Source organism: Rhinoraja longicauda, chromosome 4 (genome assembly GCF_053455715.1).
Source record: "Rhinoraja longicauda isolate Sanriku21f chromosome 4, sRhiLon1.1, whole genome shotgun sequence".
NCBI lineage: Eukaryota > Metazoa > Chordata > Chondrichthyes > Rajiformes > Arhynchobatidae > Rhinoraja > Rhinoraja longicauda.
The window spans coordinates 76,350,167-76,369,238 of record NC_135956.1 but is presented as its reverse complement, the minus strand read 5'-3'; the positions used below and the strand labels follow the sequence as shown (position 1 = coordinate 76,369,238).

Here is a 19,072-nt window from a genome sequence, read left to right as displayed (position 1 = left end):
TATATTCAGTTACCTTATATTATTCGATGTCTGTAATTCATAATGCATTAATTTAGAAAACTGGTTCACATTACTCAATCAGCCAGATAATCCCTGACTAAACATTTGATACATCTACATGGCTACCAAAACTTAATAGCGAATTCTGCCATTAGTAACTTCTTACCAGATTAGGAGAGAGCAGTGAATGGAAGTTAAAGAGGATTCCCACATTGGCTATTTGTTCCAACCATTTTCTACTTGGCTCCTGTATTTCCATTTCATATTCTGTGTTAGTGTCGTATATCTGATGCAATGCAGCCAGTAGCTGTTCTGAGAAAGTACAAATTGTGGCAACGAGACTTTGACAAAACACCATGTCCTGTCTGAGTTGGATCTCGGTATCTGAGGATGACAAAAAATCGTGAAGAAAAATAATGAAGTAGTGATTAAATGTTTCACAGATTTTTTTCTTCAAACAAGAATACAAATTAAATCCTAACAATACTTTATATTATTATAGCCAACTATGACATTGATTAAAAAAAAATTAAATGTTGAAAATCCATTGACTTACTTAGACATTTCTACTTTATCATACTATGATATTCTTGAATGACTGCAACACTCGAGACTGCTCCAGAATATCTTATGCACGTAGCTTATGCTCGTATGTTGAAAGGCTGGAGCGATTGGGCTTGTATACACTGGAATTTAGAAGGATGAGGGGGGATCTTATTGAAACATATAAGATAATTAGGGGATTGGACACATTAGAGGCAGATAACATGTTCCCAATGTTGGGGGAGTCCAGAACAAGGGGCCACAGTTTAAGAATAAGGGGTAGGCCATTTAGAACGGAGATGAGGAAGAACTTTTTCAGTCAGAGGGTGGTGAAGGTGTGGAATTCTCTGCCTCAGAAGGCAGTGGAGGCCAGTTCGTTGGATGCTTTCAAGAGAGAGCTGGATAGAGCTCTTAAGGATAGCGGAGTGAGGGGGTATGGGGAGAAGGCAGGAACGGGGTACTGATTGAGAGTGATCAGCCATGATCGCATTGAATGGCGGTGCTGGCTCGAAGGGCTGAATGGCCTACTCCTGCACCTATTGTCTATTGTCTATTGTCTAATGGAGGTGAAAGAAAGATGGGGCATCCATATTGAAGATGAGTTAGTGGGTCCCAGGGAATCGGAAGATGTCAAAATGCTGGAGGGCAACGAGGTGCACTGGATGTAGGTGGAATGGATGGTGACAATGTTTTAAAGTGAAGCCTATAACAAAATAATTTATTCAAATATCTAAATAAATTAGCACATGTCCCTTATAACTGAGTGGTGTGAAGATACAATTAACATTTACAAATCCTCAGTGACATTGATAATTAGGATAAATTGACTCATTTGAGGATGAATGTCGAAGTAAAATCAGTGATAGAAAATGATTCAGTGAACACCAGTAAGAGGGTTTTATTTTAACTGCGGTATTCTCAATTAAGAAAAGATTAGATCTACATACAATGCCCAATCCCAAGATAACAGACTATTATAGGTATTATTAAAGTTAACAATGGCCCAAAATCACCTCAAAATTTATATCAGTACTTTCCTGTAACTCCAGTGGAAGTCCGATGGAAGTTCTAACATTTGTGAGCAACATCTGAAATATGACGCAGCTATTTGTTACAATCCCAGGTGGTTACTGAAAGGTGAGCACCTTCACCAAATGAACTGGTCCAAAAGATTTGTGAAATGTAAACTGTTATTCTTATAAATTCTCAATGGAAACTTTGAGGAAACTGTCTGACCCAAGTTAGAGGCTATCAAAGTTTAGAAGTGCTATTTCATCCTCACTGTGACAATATTTGTCACAAATGACTGTTATATTATACATTTTCCTTTTATATGTCCCTGTAATTACACACTGAGCATAAATTATATTTCAGGTCTTTTTTTGTAAGATTCCTTTTATAAACATATCATAAAGTCCACCATAATTCTTCCTTCAAAAGACACTGAAGTATAATTTCTTATCTGTGAGAATCTTCTCAAAGGGTCTAGATTTAAGGAGAGTGGCTCTGCTATGTTTAGTTTAGTTTAGAGATACAGCATGGAAACAGGCCTTTTGGCCCACGGAGTCCGCACCGACCAGCGATCCCCGCACACGAACACTATCCTACACACACTAGGGACAATTTACACATACACCAATCCAATTAACCTACATACCTGTATGCCTTTGGAGTGTGGGTGGAAACCGAAGATCTCAGAGAAAACCCACGCGGTCACAGGGAGAACATACAAACTCTGTGCAGGCAGCACCCATGGTCGGGATTGAACCCGGGTCTCTGGCGCTGCAAGTGCTGTAAGGCAGCAACTCTACCGCTGTGTCACCGTGCCGCCAGGTATTTCAATGTTTGATTCATCACCTTTCAAGGTCTGGAGACAGCTTTGTAATGGAGAGTTCTTGCGTAGGGAGCTTTACGAATTATATTTGTTCATGTTGGTCTCCTTGTATATTCGTAAATATTTGGCTAATAAATTATTTGTATCTTGTATCTTACCACCTGTCACTGTTCAGGATTTGACCAATTTGATCATTAACATTGCTATTAAGTCCTCACTGAGGTCCATGATTATATTGGATGCCTTTATGACCTTCTTCCAAGCAGCATTCAACATGGACAACTTGTGACTCACGATTAAACGGATGGCAGGAATTGATAACTATCAGCCTTCCTGACCTACATTTGACCTGAAGCATAAAATTGATGAGATCTGGAGTTAATGCTGAAAACTCTTATTAAACCTAGACAGTACTTGTGGCACCCAAGCATGCTGGATGATAAAGAATGTGCCTTTAGGCCAAAGTTACGTATGCAAGTCTCTGATATTTATTAGAGGCTCTCAATGTCGACCTCCCCGTGGTGAGCCCTGTCAACTGACCTCAGTCAGGCAAACGACAACAAACAGAGACAGCAGAAGCAGAAGCAGCTTCATAACTCCTGCTGCCTCATACGCAAGAAGAAGATATTTATTGACAAGTCTGCAGGACATCTCTTTCAATTTGTTAGTGCAGGTAGATCTTCCCAAACTATGACAGGTGGACATTTTTATTTCTTATTACTCTTTGTCATAGTGGTTTCATACAACTGGCAATTGCAGAGGATTGTTAAGGATCTGAGAGTCTGAAGCCACATTGCATAACAGTGGCAGATTTTCTTCCTTCCATGATAACATGTTTTTACAACAACCTGTAGTTTTCTGGTCACCTTCATTGGCAATACTTATTTCCAGATTTATTTAATTAACTGAATTTAAATTTTCCAAATGTTACAGTGAGCACAAGATTACTAGCCTTGCAATAAGCCCTATATTAATGAACCCCAATTGGCAGTAAATGCACTAAAATATGCACCTTTGCTCACACAGAAATTTGCTGCTGAAGTCACTGAATACTGTTAAAAAGTAAACTAATCCCATCCATTAAACAATATATATTTTTACTGAATGAATTGACGTGGTTCACCCACTCTTCATCCCTCCAGCTAGATTCCCTTTCATCTTGACAAGAGCTAGAAAAAACCTGTGTGCAAATCAAGTGAAGATTGAACTACTGTAACTGTTTAAGGGGTGATGTTCGTGAAATGTTTGTAGCATCCTGTGACTTAATAAATCTGAACATAGACCTTTGTAATAATTTAATACGTTGTAACATTCACAGAAATTTTGTAAAATGTAATAAAGGTATTTCAGCATTTCTACAAACAGCAAATGAATGTAACATTGAGGAATTAAAAGCCTCTCTGTATCACACACAGCAGTTCATTATAGCAGCAAATTATATGTTCAAATCAAAATTCTATGTCCTCTCGAAGAGAGTCTTTTCCTGAAACATCATGTGTTCTGATCTGCATTCTCCTGAAGTGGTACAATGCCCGTACCTGCTCAGAACAAGGTTGCTCCCTTGAAGTAATTAAAAATGGATTGTCTCTTAACTTCATACATATATTTTAAACTTAGAACTTGTGGTCCAATGAAATATGAAAAATTGACTTAGAATCATATTTTTAATTAGGTACAATGATCATTTTAATTGTACATTTATATGAAATATCAGCCTGGTGGCCAAGAAATGTGGAATTACCACCCAAATTACCAGAAACCAATTAGGTGTCAAACCATGAATTGATTTCACAATTATCTCTCAATTTTTTTATTACTGTACCAAGTATGTCAATGCAGTAGCTACATTAAAATTAGACAAAAAAAACATTATTAATACTGTTCCTTCTGTACAAAATAAATAATTCATACAATTCCTGTTTGTGCGTGAAAAATGCATTGGGCAACAGAACTATTAATAATAAATCCTAGCTATTCAATGATTATTAGTGGATGAGCTTGAGGCTCAGTTAGACATTGGTAGATATGACACTGTGCAGATTACAGAGACGTGGATGGAGGAGGATCAGAACTGGGAACTGAATATTCAGGGTTATACGTCCTATAGAAAGGACAGGCAGGTGGGCAGAGGAGGTGGGGTAGCTCTGTTGGTGAGGGATGAAATTCACTCCCTTGCGAGGGGTGACATAGGGACTGACGATGTAGAGTCACTGTGGATAGAGTTGAGGAATTGTAAAGGTAAGAAGACACTAATGGGAGTTATCTACAGGCCCCCAAACAGTAGCCCGAATATAGAGTGTAAGTTGCAGCAGGAGTTAATACTGGCATGTAACAAAGGTAATGCCACTGTGGTTATGGGGGATTTCAATATGCAGGTAGACTGGGAAAATCAGGTTGGTTCTTGACCACAAGGGAGGTTTGGTGAGCAAAATTAGGGCAGATGGTATTGGGGGTAGGGTATTGAAATGGATAGAGAATTGGTTGGCAGACAGAAAGCAAAGAGTAGGAATAAATGGGTCCTTTTCAGAATGGCAGGCAGTGGCGAGTGGAGTGCTGCAAGGCTCGGTGCTGGGGCCGCAACTACTTACAATATATATTAATGATTTGGATGATCGAATTAGAAGTCACATTATGATTGAATGGCAGAGTATACTTGATGGGCCAAGTACTTATGAACGTATAAACTTCAGCAGAACCATATTTAGAAATAGGTCAGGTTTGTGCTTTGACCAGGCACCCCTGAACTGCAATCACTAGCTGGAGTAAAAGATCATTGGATGATCCTGACATTAATAGAATATCCCTAAGCTCTTGCAAGAGGGTGTGAACTGTTTATGGCTCTGCATAAGCTTAGGAAGTTACATGCCACCAGGGTCTCGACCCGAAACGTCACCCATTCCTTCTCTCCAGAGATGCTGCCTGTCCCTCTGAGTTACTCCAACATTTTGTGTCTATCTTTGTTTCAAACCAGCATCTGCAGTTCCTTCCACCACTAACTAATTTGTTTCAATTTAATGAGTTCTGACATTACCTGTATTTTCTAGCAGAGCCAGGAGTACTCGCTTCTGTACCTCTGAAAGAAAACGACTTCATTAGAAAATGCAATAAGTGGCAAACTGATCAAGAGGCAAGGGTGCCTCTTCTGCCATATCTTCTGGCAACTGAACAATAACATTCTTAATTTCTGCAGCTTAACAGGTCTGTAATCACAATAACACACAGATAAATATATAATAATTGCAATATTATAAATCAATAGCCATAATACTTCATGCTGCCCCATAAAAGCAGACATAATCGAACATAACATAATCAAAAACTTGTCCCACACCTGTCATTCCTTCTACTCCCTGCTTCCATCTGCCAGAAGATACAGAAGCTTGAAAACATCCAGATTCTTCCCCTCCATTATCAGGCTTCTGAACGGCCCTTCCATCAGTTTGGGTACTGTCCAGTTCTCCTCTATCCCAAAGAGGACATTGGACTTTTTCCTTGGAACTGATGCGCTACAATGCAGAGAACTATATTCTGCACTCTGTATCTTCCCCTTTGCTCTATCTATTACACTTGAGTTTGATTTGATTGTATTTATGTACAGAATTTCTGATCTGTTTGGATAGCATGCAAAACACAGATTTTCACTGTACTTCAGTACATATGACAATAATAAACCTAAACCTAACCAAAATAGTGCAAACACCTAAAGTGCAACCAAAAACACACTGCATAGAAGATCATTGTTGCTGAAGTTAGTGTTGTGTAGTGTTAAACATTGTATTATTGGTATAGTTGCTACACTAATATTAAGATGTCATGGGCAAGTAATGGCTCATAAATCTTATGATTTACTGGTAAGAATCAGAGAATCCGCCGACAGTTGTATTTTCTTGGAAAACACCCTCGATTTTTAGAGGCAATTTATTCATGCAGAAAAATTCGATGACTCAAAGTTCAGTTTTCCTATTCAGATGCAATTACACTTAAATTTGCTTATTTTTAAATTGCATACATTTCTTTACAGAAATAAGGGCCTGTCCCACTTAGGCGATTTTAAGGCGACTGCCGGCGACTAGGCTGTCGCCGATAGTTCGCCGGGGTGTCGCGGGCATGATCGTGAGGAGTCTTCCAAAAATCGTAGTGGATCTCAGCATTTTGCTGAGAAATCATCTGGTTTGAAATTTCTCGGTGACAGCTGGCTTGTCGCCAGGTATCGTTGTTTATTGCGGGCGCTGTCGCGTGCTGTCCCCAGGTTTGATAGGTTCTCGTAGATGCATTTAAAAGCACATAATATTAAAATAAGTAAAGTCATTTCAAAATACCATAAAATGCTTGTGTTTAACCAATTTATTTACCGTCAGGACATTTGACAGGTAGATTGGAGGCGACAGTTTGACGGTCAGGTAAGCATGGGAATTTTCGCAATGTTTATGGCCATCAGCCATTACATTTAAAGTGGGCTTACAACCCAAATATGCAACCCAGAAACCAGATATGCATCTCCCGTACATTTTCAAAGAATGCCCACACACTTTTCACAAAAATCCACTTAACCACTTAAAAAAAATTTTTTTTTTAATGCAGCTATTAGTAAACTGAAACAAAATCCAGTTTATGCCTTGTTACAGTGAAGTTTGGTTTTTAAGTAACCCATACAAGATGTTATAATTCAAAACTCTCAAGTACTTACCGACCTGTCAGTGATTTCAGCGAAAATTAGGACGCCGGAGAAGCATTGACAGCGTGGGAATTTCGCTATGTTTCCGAAGACGGTGTAATCTCGACCTGACTCGGCATTGTCGTGGTCATTGTCGTCGGGTAAAAGAAAATTTCGGCGATCTGCTACGACTTTGGTAGTCGCCGGCAGTCGCCAAAAAAATTGCCTAAGTGGGACAGGCCCTATAAGAGCATGATTATATATATAGCGTCATTAGTTTCTAGACCATAGTTGTGCAAAAGGTTCGGGCGGTACGATGGCACAGCAGTAGAAATGCTGCCTTACAGCGCCAGAGACCCGGGTTAGATCCTGACTAGGGTGTTGCCTGTACGGAGTTTGTACATTCTCCCCATGTTTTCCCCGGGTGTTCCAGTTTCCTCCCACATTCCAAAGACGTAGAGGTTTGAAGGTTAATTGGCTTCAGGAAAAATGTGTAAATTGTCCCTAGTTGAATAGTGTTAGTGTGTGGGGATCGCAGGTTGGCACGGACTTGGTGGGCTGAAGGGCCTGTTTCTGCCCTGTAGGTTTGAACTGAACAGAAAGAAATTGTATTAATTTATTGATAAAATGTTATATTTAATATACTACTTTACAATAATGGAATTTTAAAGTAGCAGATAGATTATAAAGTAATCAAAAGAATAATTATTTCCAATCCGTTAGTGATATTTAAACAGAGATTCATTTATCCATGTGATCTGCAAATGTTATTAAAGGATTTATGTAATTTTATTATCCATTATTTATATGACATTAACATTTTAATATGAATATAAGAATCAGGAGCACGAATAGACCATCTAACTCTCCAAGATTACTCTGTTCTTTGTTAGCATCATTTACTTCAGTTTCATTTTCCTGCAGAATCCCCAGAACTTCAATTCCCTTCATCTCTAAGTATCCATTGCTCTATTTTCAATGACCTCATACTGATCCTCCACAACTCACTCATGTAAAGAATTCCAAAAATTCACCACCCTCTGAGTGAAGAAATTTCTCTTCGTTTCTGTCCTAAATGGCTTGTTGTGACAATGAATTAAGTCACTGCAAAAACCGATGTACTAGGCTTTACTCATCACAGACAGGAATATCTATTTTTCCTCTCCTCACACTCAACAGTACAGTGTTGTTTTATACTTTTAAAACACAAAAGACAACAATATACAATCAACAATGTGGAACTCAGCAGGTCAGGCAACATCTGCGGAGGGAAATGCACACATGATTTTTCGGGGTCGATGCGTTTAACCCAAGTAAGGGTGAGGTATTGCATTTTGTGAGGTCAAATGTAAGGAGAAAGTACACAACTAATTGCAAGTCCCAAGAAGGTTTCAACCCGAAACATCACCCATTCCTTCTCTCCTGAGATGCTGCCTGACCCGCTGAATCCTCCAGCAGTTTGTGATACCCTCAGCTAATTGCAAGACCCTTAACAGCATTGATGTGCAGAGGGATCTTGAGGTCCAAGTCCATAAATTCCTGAAAGTGGTAACACAAGTTGAAAGGTGGATAAAGGCATGCTTGCCTTCATCGGTCAGGGCATTGTATCTCAGAGTCAGGATGCGATGTTAAAGGACTTTGTTTGGGCTACAAATGGATTATGGTGTGCAATTCTGTCACCCCGTTGCAGGAAGAATGTGGAGGCTTTGGCAAGAGTGTAGAAGCGGTTTACCAGAATGATGCCAGGATTAGAGGTAGGGGATGGGGGATCAGCAGCAAGGAGAGGTTGGACAAACTTGGATTATTTTCTCTGGAACATTGGAGGTTGAGGGGAGACCTGGTAGAATAAAATTATGAAAGGCGCAGATAGGGGAGACAGTCAGAACCTTGTTCCCAGAGTGGAAGTGTCAAAGACTACCGTAGTAGGCATGACCTTAAGGTGAGAGGCACAAAGTATAAAAGATGTGGGCAAGGGATGTGGGCAGAGATTGGTGAGTGCCTGGAACGCTCAAGCTGGGCTGGTGGTGGAGGCAGATGTGCAACGGCATTTCAGAGGCTGTTAGATAGATATATGGATATGTTGGGAATGGAGGGTTGTGGATCATGTGCAGGGGGTGGAAATTAGATTAAGTTGGCATCATATTTGGCACAGACATGTTGGGACAAAGGGCCTGTTCCCGTGCTGTACTGTCCTATGTTCTAAGTTCAGTCAAGATTTTGAATCTGCAGTTTCTGGTGACTCCAATAAACCTCCAGGGACGTACACGCCACTGGAGATAAATGGGTCTACTGTGGATAGGGTGAGCAGTTTTAAATACTTGGGAGTCCACATCACAGAGGATCTGACATGGGCAACGCACATTGCCGCACTGGTGGGTAAGGCAAAGCAGCGCCTTTACCACCTTAGACAGCTGAGGAAATTCAGAGTGTCTCTGAGGATCCTTCATTGCTTCTACTCTGGGGCTGTAGAGAGCATCCTGTCCGGCAACATTACAGTCTGGTTTGGGAACAGCTCTGCCCAGGACAGGATGGCCCTGCAGAGAGTAGTGCGTTCGGCAGAACGCACCATGGGAACTACACTCGCCCCCCTGCAGGACCTATACATCAGGAGGTGCAGATGCAGAGCAAGCAAGATTATGAGGGACCCCTGCCATCCCAGCAACAGACTGTTCCAGATGCTATGGTCAGGCAAACGCCTCCGCTGTCACGCTGTGAAAACGGAGAGGATGAGACGGAGTTTCTTCCCACAGGCCATCAGGACTGTCAACTTTTATAACTCCTGGGACTAAATTTAGTCTTCTCTGTATTAACTTTATTTATATGCTGTAACTGTAATTCTTTTTTGTGCACAATCCGCAGGCATTGCCACTTTCATTTCACTGCACATCGTGTATGTGTATGTGACAAATAAACTTGACTTGACTTGACTTGAATTAACTAGTTTCAGTGGCTGCAATTACATACTTGACGTTGACATTAAAAAATGGAGAAGCTAACTTTTGCAAAATGATATAACTGCAACAGAAGCACATTCCACTGGCAGAATCCATATGAATATTTAAATGCCACTGGCTGGTCTGAAGGTTTCTGAGCAAAGAACACCTGAAACCTAAAATACACTTGAACGAAGAAAAAGTGCTGGAGGAATTCAACGGGTCAGGCAACATCCGTGGAGAAAATTGACAAATTACATTTCGGGCTAGGATCCTTCTTCAGACTGACGGAGCAAGGGAAGGGAAAGCTGGAAAAGAGAGGTGAGGACGAGACAAAGTCTGGCAAGTGATATGTGGATACAGGTGAGTGGGGAAGAGGGTGATTGGGAGATGGGTGGAATGTGTCAGGTTTGTCTTTTTTCTCTTTTTTCGAAGACTTTAAAAAAACTTAATGCCTGATATATTTACACAGCTCAGTCCGCCTTAACCAACCTGATCTCCCAGAGGCTCAGTACTTCAACTCCCCCTCCCACTCCCAATCTGACCTTTCTGTCATGGGCCTCCTCCATTGTCAGAGTGAAGCCCAGCGCAAATTGGAAGGACAGCATCTCATATTTCGCTTGGGCAGTTTACACCCCAGCGGAGTGAACATTGACTTCTCCAACTTCAGATAGTTCCTCTGTCCTTCTCTTTCCCCTCCCCCTTCCCAGTTCTCCCACTGTCTTCCTGTCTCCTACTACACCCTATCTTTGTCCCGCCCCTCCCCTGACATCAGTCTGAAGAAGGATCTCGACCCAAAAAATCACCCATTCCTTCTCTCCTGAGATGCTGCCTGACCCACTGAGTTACTCCAGCATTTTGTGTCTACCGATATACATGATTCCTGAATAATTCCAATTGGTTTACCCCTTATTCTGAGTGTGTCCACTCAGTGAACTTGTACACATCTCCTTGAACCTTTCTCACATCCTCCTGCATATTCCCAACTGATTTTACACCACAAGCAAACTTGAAAATATGACACTTGGTTTTCTCAGCCAAATTGCTGATCGAAATTGTAAACAACTGTTATCCTCAAAGAACACCAACAGATCAATCAAATAGGTTGGCTTTGCTCAATCCTAATATTATTTAGTGTTTTTTTACATCATCTTTCTTTATATATTCCAGCTTTTCTCCTTTTGCAGTTTTTATGAGATATAATTATAGCTCATCTTATTCACTTCCCCTCTTTTCTTCAGTATTGGGGTCATATTAAATAATTTGCAAGAACCATTCCAAATGCTATTGAATTTTGAAGGATGATTATCAACACTTTTGTCAGCTCATTCAAAATTCTGCAGTGTAAATCATCAGGTCCTTGGGTTTTATCATCTGCTGACTCACCAACTTCCCTCAATTTTTTTAAGCAATTCAAATTTCCTTCAGTTCCTCATTCTTGCCAAACCCTGGGTCTTTAATATTTATTTTGCCTTCATCTGTGGAGACAGTTCACAAACAATTAGTTCCCACTTCTGTAAGGGATCCACATTTGTCCTTGATGGTCCACTTTTTACATAATAATGGAAGTTTTGGTATGTGATTCTCATGTTCTATATTTCTTTTCTTTATCAATTTACTCTTTGCTGCATTCTTTAAAGCTTCCAGTCTCAGACCTAATGTTATTTCTCCCAAATTTATAAGCCTCTTCCATTCATTGAATTCTAACTTTTGAATTATCCTGTCAGCCATAAATAGACCACTTTCCTGTTGGATTTTTATGCCCTAAAGGCATTCTCTATTTAATAAACTTTTTTTTTTACAAAAGATTTGCCGAGGAATTATCAGACGTTTCAAAATAATTTCCAAATCAACCACAGCCAATTTTCCCCTAATGCCATTGTCTCCTATGCTTAGAGTTAAGACCCTGGTCACACATTGAACTACATCTCCTTCAAACCTAATTTAATACTCTTTGACATGGTGGTCACATGGATACTAACAATACTTTAGTATTGCTAAAATGCAATTCTTAGAGCTAACAAGCTACTTGGTCAATTGTATTTTTTTTAAGGTCTAATCACTATTCTCTTCCTCTTTCCCTGAAGACAATATTACCCAAGTACAACTTAAAATGTATTATATTCCTTCAGCCATAGCCTTGCCCCTTGTACACAAGAGAATATTATTATTTTACCGTTGGCTCCTGTGAAGTGTCAGTTTAATAAATTTTATGGCCTGGGAGCAATTACTAAGTATTTAAGTTTTCAGAATTTTAAATGTTTGGTCATAGCTTTGATCTCTGCCTCAGAATACAATATGATCCAACGAGGCGGACCAATAATGTGGTAGTAATCCGCAAAGCAACAGTCGACAGAAGTATCGACTCTCACTCATTGTTACCTGTTGATTTGCAAATGGAGGTTCTGCACATTCATGAGGTCAGCTCCAGTTCCATGTTAAATTATCTTGAACACAAGTTTGGTTTAGTTTATTGTCATGTGCACCGAGGTACAGAAAAGAGCTTTTGTTGCATGCTATCCAGTCAGTGGAAAGACAATACATGATTACAATCGTGCCCTACACAGCAGACATACATGATAAAGGGAATAAAGTGAATAACGTTTAGTGCAAGGTAAAGCCAGTAAAGTCCGATCAAAAATTGTTTGAGGGTCTCCAATGTATATGGTAGATCAGCACTGCTCTCTAGTTGTGGTACGATGTTTCAGTTGCCTGATAACAGCTGGGAAGAAACTGCCATTGAATCTGGAGGTGTGCACAAAGAGTGGGGATAAATGGGTCCCTTTCGGAAAGGCAGGCAGTGACCAGTGGGGTACCGCAAGGTTCGGTGCTGGGACCCCAGCTATTTACGATATACATTAATGACTTAGATGAAGGGATTAAAAGTACCATTAGCAAATTTGCAGATGATACTAAGCTGGGGGGTAGTGTGAATTGTGAGGAAGATGCAATAAGGCTGCAGGGTGACTTGGACAGGTTGTGTGAGTGGGCGGATACATGGCAGATGCAGTTTAATGTAGATAAGTGTGAGGTTATTCACTTTGGAAGTAAGAATAGAAAGGCAGATTATTATCTGAATGGTGTCAAGTTAGGAAGAGGGAATGTTCAACGAGATCTGGGTGTCCTAGTGCATCAGTCACTGAAAGGAAGCATGCAGGTACAGCAGGCAGTGAAGAAAGCCAATGGAATGTTGGCCTTCGTAACAAGAGGAGTTGAGTATAGGAGCAAAGAGGTCCTTCTACAGTTGTACCGGGCCCTGGTGAGACCGCACCTGGAGTACTGTGTGCAGTTTTGGTCTCCAAATTTGAGGAAGGATATTCTTGCTATTGAGGGCATGCAGCGTAGGTTCACTAGGTTAATTCCCGGAATGGCGGGACTGTCGTATGTTGAAAGGCTGGAGCAATTAGGCTTGTATACACTGGAATTTAGAAGGATGAGGGGGGATCTTATTGAAACATATAAGATAATTAGAGGATTGGACAGATTAGAGGCAGGAAACATGTTCCCAATGTTGGGGAGTCCAGAACAAGGGGCCACAGTTTAAGAATAAGGGGTAGGCCATTTAGAACGGAGATGAGGAAGAACTTTTTCAGTCAGAGAGTGGTGAAGGTGTGGAATTCTCTGCCTCAGAAGGCAGTGGAGGCCGGTTCGTTGGATGCTTTCAAGAGAGAACTGGATAGAGCTCTTAAGGATAGCGGAGTGAGGGGGTATGGGGAGAAGGCAGGAATGGGGTACTGATTGAGAGTGATCAGCCATGATCGCCTTGAATGGCGGTGCTGGCTCGAGAGGCTGAATGGCCTACTCCTGCACCTATTGTCTACTGTCTTTCACAGTTCTATACCTTCTATACCTATACCTACATTTATCTACCTGTACAAATATCTAGATGCATGTTGAGAAACCAGTCATTGTCTCTGTAAATATGGTGCAGTCTTTATTTACACCGCTGAACCTAGTGATTTTAAAACCCAATATCTACTTCCAAATATCAATACATAGAAGTAGTTTGTTTGGTAATATCATCTCCTTTTAGCTAATTAAATATTTAAATGTGTCCATCAATATATGTGAATGCTTTTAGAACATTATTCTGCATATTTATAATAATTCAGATTATAAGTACACTTCAGATTACTTCATTTGCTCTGATGTGAAGATTGAATTAATGTTCCCAACTTTTGGGCCCACAGAGCTGAAGAACATTAACCAAAATGCAGCATTCCCCATCAAAGGCAATATTCTTATCAAATTGGTGTTACTTTATATTTTTTATTTCACACATTTAATATTTTCTCCAATTATTAGTTATTAAAGCCATATTATTGGGAATTGGAAATGAAACTGAGGACACAGATTGTTTTCATTGTTATCATATACATTATGACAAATGCTGAGGAGACATATAAAACCAATGTCTTAAATAGCAATGTCACAAGCAATGTAATTCAAAAATAGCGTCAAAATATTTCTAAAGAAATGCTTAAATGCTGCCTACTATGTGCATATTTCACCTGTAATGTATTTAACTATTTAATTATAGCAGAAGTTGGATGAGACCAGAAAACATTGACACGTTTTACCAGCTAAATCAATTTTGTTTTTAAAGAAAGAGATGACATTTTTCTTCCAACAATACTTGCTTCACAATTGCACGTTACTCACATCATGTGTCATCTTATCTAACACTTGCATAATTACAGAACTGGTCATCACTTGATACAAACCTTCTACAAATCTTGTAATGGCCTCTATAAGGTTGTGAACGCCACTTGGTAGATTCCAGGGATCTCTCTGAACGTGAATTCTGAGCTGCGTTGTGCAATTGATCTTTGACTCCATTTCTTTCTTGAATTCTGTCCAAAAAGAGATTTAAGAACGACAAGCAGAAATTAAATGTATCTTTTTGTTTTCATACTTTAAAAAAAAACTATTGTAACCATGCCATGTTATAGGTATTATCTATAGAACAGTGACAAAAAGTCAAGTCAAGTCAAGTCAATTTTATTTGTATAGCACATTTAAAAACAACCCACGTTGACCAAAGTGCTGCACATATGATTAGGAAAAAGGCATAAGATCACGTTGCAGAGACTTCAACATCATATCCTGACCTTAACTTTACACACATTTCAGTGGCCATGAATGGGGGTTGGAGGTTAATGAATAAAGGTGGAACAATATTTTGTACGAATCCATTAATAGACAGAATATTAAGATAAACTGAACTAAAGGTAATTCAGAGAATGACTACTGTCAGACAGTTAGGGGACCTAGGGAACAAGACTGCCCTCTGGTGCAATGTTTGTAACAATACTGATGTCCCACAATCTCATTTTAATAATTAGAAATCCATCTGAGAGGTATGTAAATTACAACAAAATTTGACAAAATTCAAAATGTGGAATAAAAAGAGTGCATCGGTAATGATGGACATGAAAGTGTTGAACTGTTATGAAAATGTGGAAACATGGAACTGCAGATGCTGGTTGACACAAAAGGACACAAAGTGCTGGAGTAACTCCGTGATCTGCTGAGTTGCTCCAGCACTTTGTGTCCTTTTGTGATAAACAAAAATCTATCTGGTTCAATGATCCCTTTATCCCACCTCCAAACATGTTACAACCACATGGAATTGGGTCTCTTGTGTTCCGGAACTACTTCTCTTGTACAGTAGAGAGCGTATTGACTGGTTGCAAGATGGCCTGGTTCGGCAACCCGAACGCCCAGGAATGAAGGAGATTTACAAAATGGCTCTGCAACATCCCTTTGCAACTGGATCCTCAACTTCCTCATTAATAGAACACAATCTGTATAAATTGGCAACAACACTTCCTCTTCAATAACCATCAGCACAGGGGAATCTCAAGGCCGTGCTCAGTCCCCTGCTCTCCTCGCTCTATTTCCATGACTGTGTAATTGCACTGAGTTCTAACGCCATCTTTAAATTTGCCGATGACACCACTGTTGTTGGACATCTCCAGGTGAACAAGTTCCACACTGCAATTTGTAGAGGAGCCGTTAGAACTGAGATGAGGAAAAACATTTTCACACCGAGAGTTGTGAATTTGTGGAATTCTCTGCCTCAGAAAGCAGTGATGAATGAATGAATGAATGAATGAATAAGTTTATTGGCCAAGTATGTACATATACAAGGAATGTGCCTTGGTGCTCCGCTCACAAATGACAACACAAACATACAGTTAACAATTAAGAATAAAGCATAAACACATCAAAACAATAAGGATATAACATTACGGTCTGAACATGTGGGTGAAAATAAACCAGAGCAAAAAAGAGACTACAGACTTTGGTTATTGAGTAGGACTATCACTCGTGGGGAAAAAAGCTGTTTTTATGTCTGGCTGTGGCTGCTTTGACAGTCCGGAGTCGCTTTCCAGAGGGAAGTGCTTAAAAGATTTTGTGGCCAGGGTGAAAGGGGTCAGAGATGATCTTGCCCGTTCGCTTCCTGGCCCTTGCAGTATACAGTTTGTCAATGGGGGAAAGGTTGCAGCCAACAACCTTCTCAGCTGATCGGACGATCCGTTGCAGCCTCCAATGTCGTGCTTGGTGGCTGAGCCAAACCAGACCATGATGGAGAAGGTGAGGACGGACTCAATGATAGCAGTTTAGAATTGGACCATCATTGCCTGTGGCAGATTGTGTTTCCTCAGTTGCCACAGGAAGTACATCCTCTGTTGGGCCTTTTTGACCGTTGAGTCGATGGTGGCCCTCCATTTAAGGTCTCTGGAGATGATGGTTCCAAGGAACTTAAATGACTCCATAGATGTGACTGTGCTGTTGTTGATGGTGAGTGGGGGGGAGGGGAGGGGGAGCTCTTTGAAAGTCTACAATTAGTTCCACTGTCTTAAGAGCATTGAACTCCAGGTTGTTGCGATGGCACCAGGATGCCAGCGGTGTCATTTCCCGTCTGTAGGCAGATTCCTCCCCATCCTGGATCAGTCCAATCAGGGTTATGTCATCCACAAACATGAGGAGCTTGACAGTGGAGGCCGATTCACTGGATGTATCCAAAAGAGAATTAGATAGAGCTCGTAGGGTTAGTGGAATCAAGGGGCATGGGGAGAAGGCAGGAACAGGGTACTGATTATGGATGATCAGCCATGATCACATTGAATGGCGGTGCTGGGCTCAAAGGGCTGAATAGCCCACTCCTGCACCTATTGTCTATGTATCCATGTATCTATGTAAATTAAATCACATTTATTTAAGAGAAACCAAATGATGTTTTACAGGAAATGCCATTGAGTTAAAAATCCAATCATCAGCATTCATACAGCTGATGCCAGATCCGCATATTACAAGATGGTAACACATTGCACAGCTTCTCATTCAGCTCCAGGTCAGTCTGACCCAAGTTCACCCACTATAGAACAGAAGTACAAAACAGTCTATATCGAGAGTCAACTTCAAATTGCACAGAACTCAATTTTCAGTATTATTTATCAGGTTGAGACATCCTTTGCAGTTTGTGAACATCAGTGTCTGAATGAATGACGAATTAAAATGGGAATGTGGGAGGAAACCAAAGATATCGGAAAAACAGCCATGCAGGTCACAGGGAGAACGTACAATATCCATACAGCCAACATCCATAGTCAGGATCGAACTCGGGTCTCTGGTGCTGTAAGGCAGCAACATTACCACTGCGCCACTGTGACTGAGTTGTTGGTGATAATGGAGAATGTTGTCTCTCTAGTGCTCGCTACAGCAGATCCACTTACCAAAGCCCATATTCTATCCTCTGACATGGGTTCTTTAGCCAATGCCGAAACTGAGACAACCAACTATGTTGGACTTCAACCTGTAGAATCCCTCTCTTCAATACTTATTCTACAACCATTTAATTTCAAGAGGTAATGCAGATAAATATTTAATCAAATTGCTCAGGTCATGCATGTGCGGTGGCACAGGAACTGGCTTCTACAGTTGACAGCCATTTATTCAGTCAAACTCTGATTTGCAAAACCACTCACTTCATTTTCTCATTCCACTGATGGGCTACTTAGAAGAAATACTCAAAAATAATGGCACCTTAATTTCTGCAACAAACATCAATATGGGAAAGAAAAGTACAGGCTCCCGAAATAAAAAAATCTTAATGAAATGGTGATCCAAGAAAGATGAATTAAAATAGGAGTACCGGAATTCCTGAACCAGGAACTTTGAGCATGGTATGAGATGGGAAATGGTTAAAGTATTTGAGGAGGAGTTTCAGAATACCAACATGGTCGAAAGATCCCTCGCAAAATTATGAAGATGGTCCCATGTCTCAAAATTCTGATACAAAATTGACAAAATTCTGAGGGCATCACGCTGGTGCATCTGGTAGAGCCGCTGCCTCACAGTGTCAGAGACCCAGCTTCGATCCAACCTTGGGTCCTGTCTGTATGAAGTTTGCACATTCTCCTTGCAACCACACGGATTTCCATGGGAAACTCCCATTTCCTCCAACTTCCCAAAGACATACAAGTTTGCAGGTTTATTGGCTTCTGTAAATTGCCCTTAGAGTTGGGGGTGGATGTAAAAATTGGGATAACATAGGCCTAATGTGAATGGGTATCCATGGATTCTTTCTCCCAAGAGGTTCATGACAGCAAAGCATGGTCAAGTACCACTAACATCCCAGCAATTCACTGGGATTAACTTGGGAATATTCGCCAGCTGCGACATTTGCAGTAAAACTGCATCATCATATTAAAGTCCCACGTTGCAAAGGGTCTGAGGATGTTTGAGTGTCAGCTCTCAAAGAGAAACAGAGCTTTTCTTAACAAGCTCTGTCATTGTTTTCACCTTCAAGGATAGACGGGAGATTAAAGACGCCAACAATTCCACAAATCGAGAAATTTATGACAATCTATCTGCAGTGAATGTACAGATCTGCTTTCAATTCAGACATGTTTTGGAACAGGCAATTAATTCAATGCTCACAGAAGGTAACCACCTTCAGACACTGGCCGACTGCCAGGCAGGAAACTGAGATGAGAGATTAAAATGGGATCCTGCCCTTAAATTCAGCAGGAACATCTGTAGTTTACAGCCACTACAACATCTTCCTGCATCTACTCATCTAACACAAAGGAGACACAG

General features: G+C 40.5%; 1 protein-coding gene across 3 annotated transcripts in view; it reads right to left on the bottom strand.

The window, feature by feature from the left end:
• The window catches only part of prex2 (phosphatidylinositol-3,4,5-trisphosphate-dependent Rac exchange factor 2), a 264,841-nt gene that overhangs the window by 80,444 nt on the left and 165,325 nt on the right, over nucleotides 1-19,072 (bottom strand). For 2 of the 3 annotated variants that reach the window (XM_078398119.1, XM_078398117.1), the window contains 3 exons: nucleotides 14,689-14,817; nucleotides 5,409-5,450; nucleotides 167-384 (listed from right to left, as the gene is read on the bottom strand). In XM_078398119.1, coding sequence (XP_078254245.1) covers nucleotides 167-384; nucleotides 5,409-5,450; nucleotides 14,689-14,817 — 389 coding nt within the window. The remainder of the gene's footprint in view (nucleotides 1-166; nucleotides 385-5,408; nucleotides 5,451-14,688; nucleotides 14,818-19,072) is intronic. The other variant, XM_078398118.1, reaches the window with a different exon arrangement.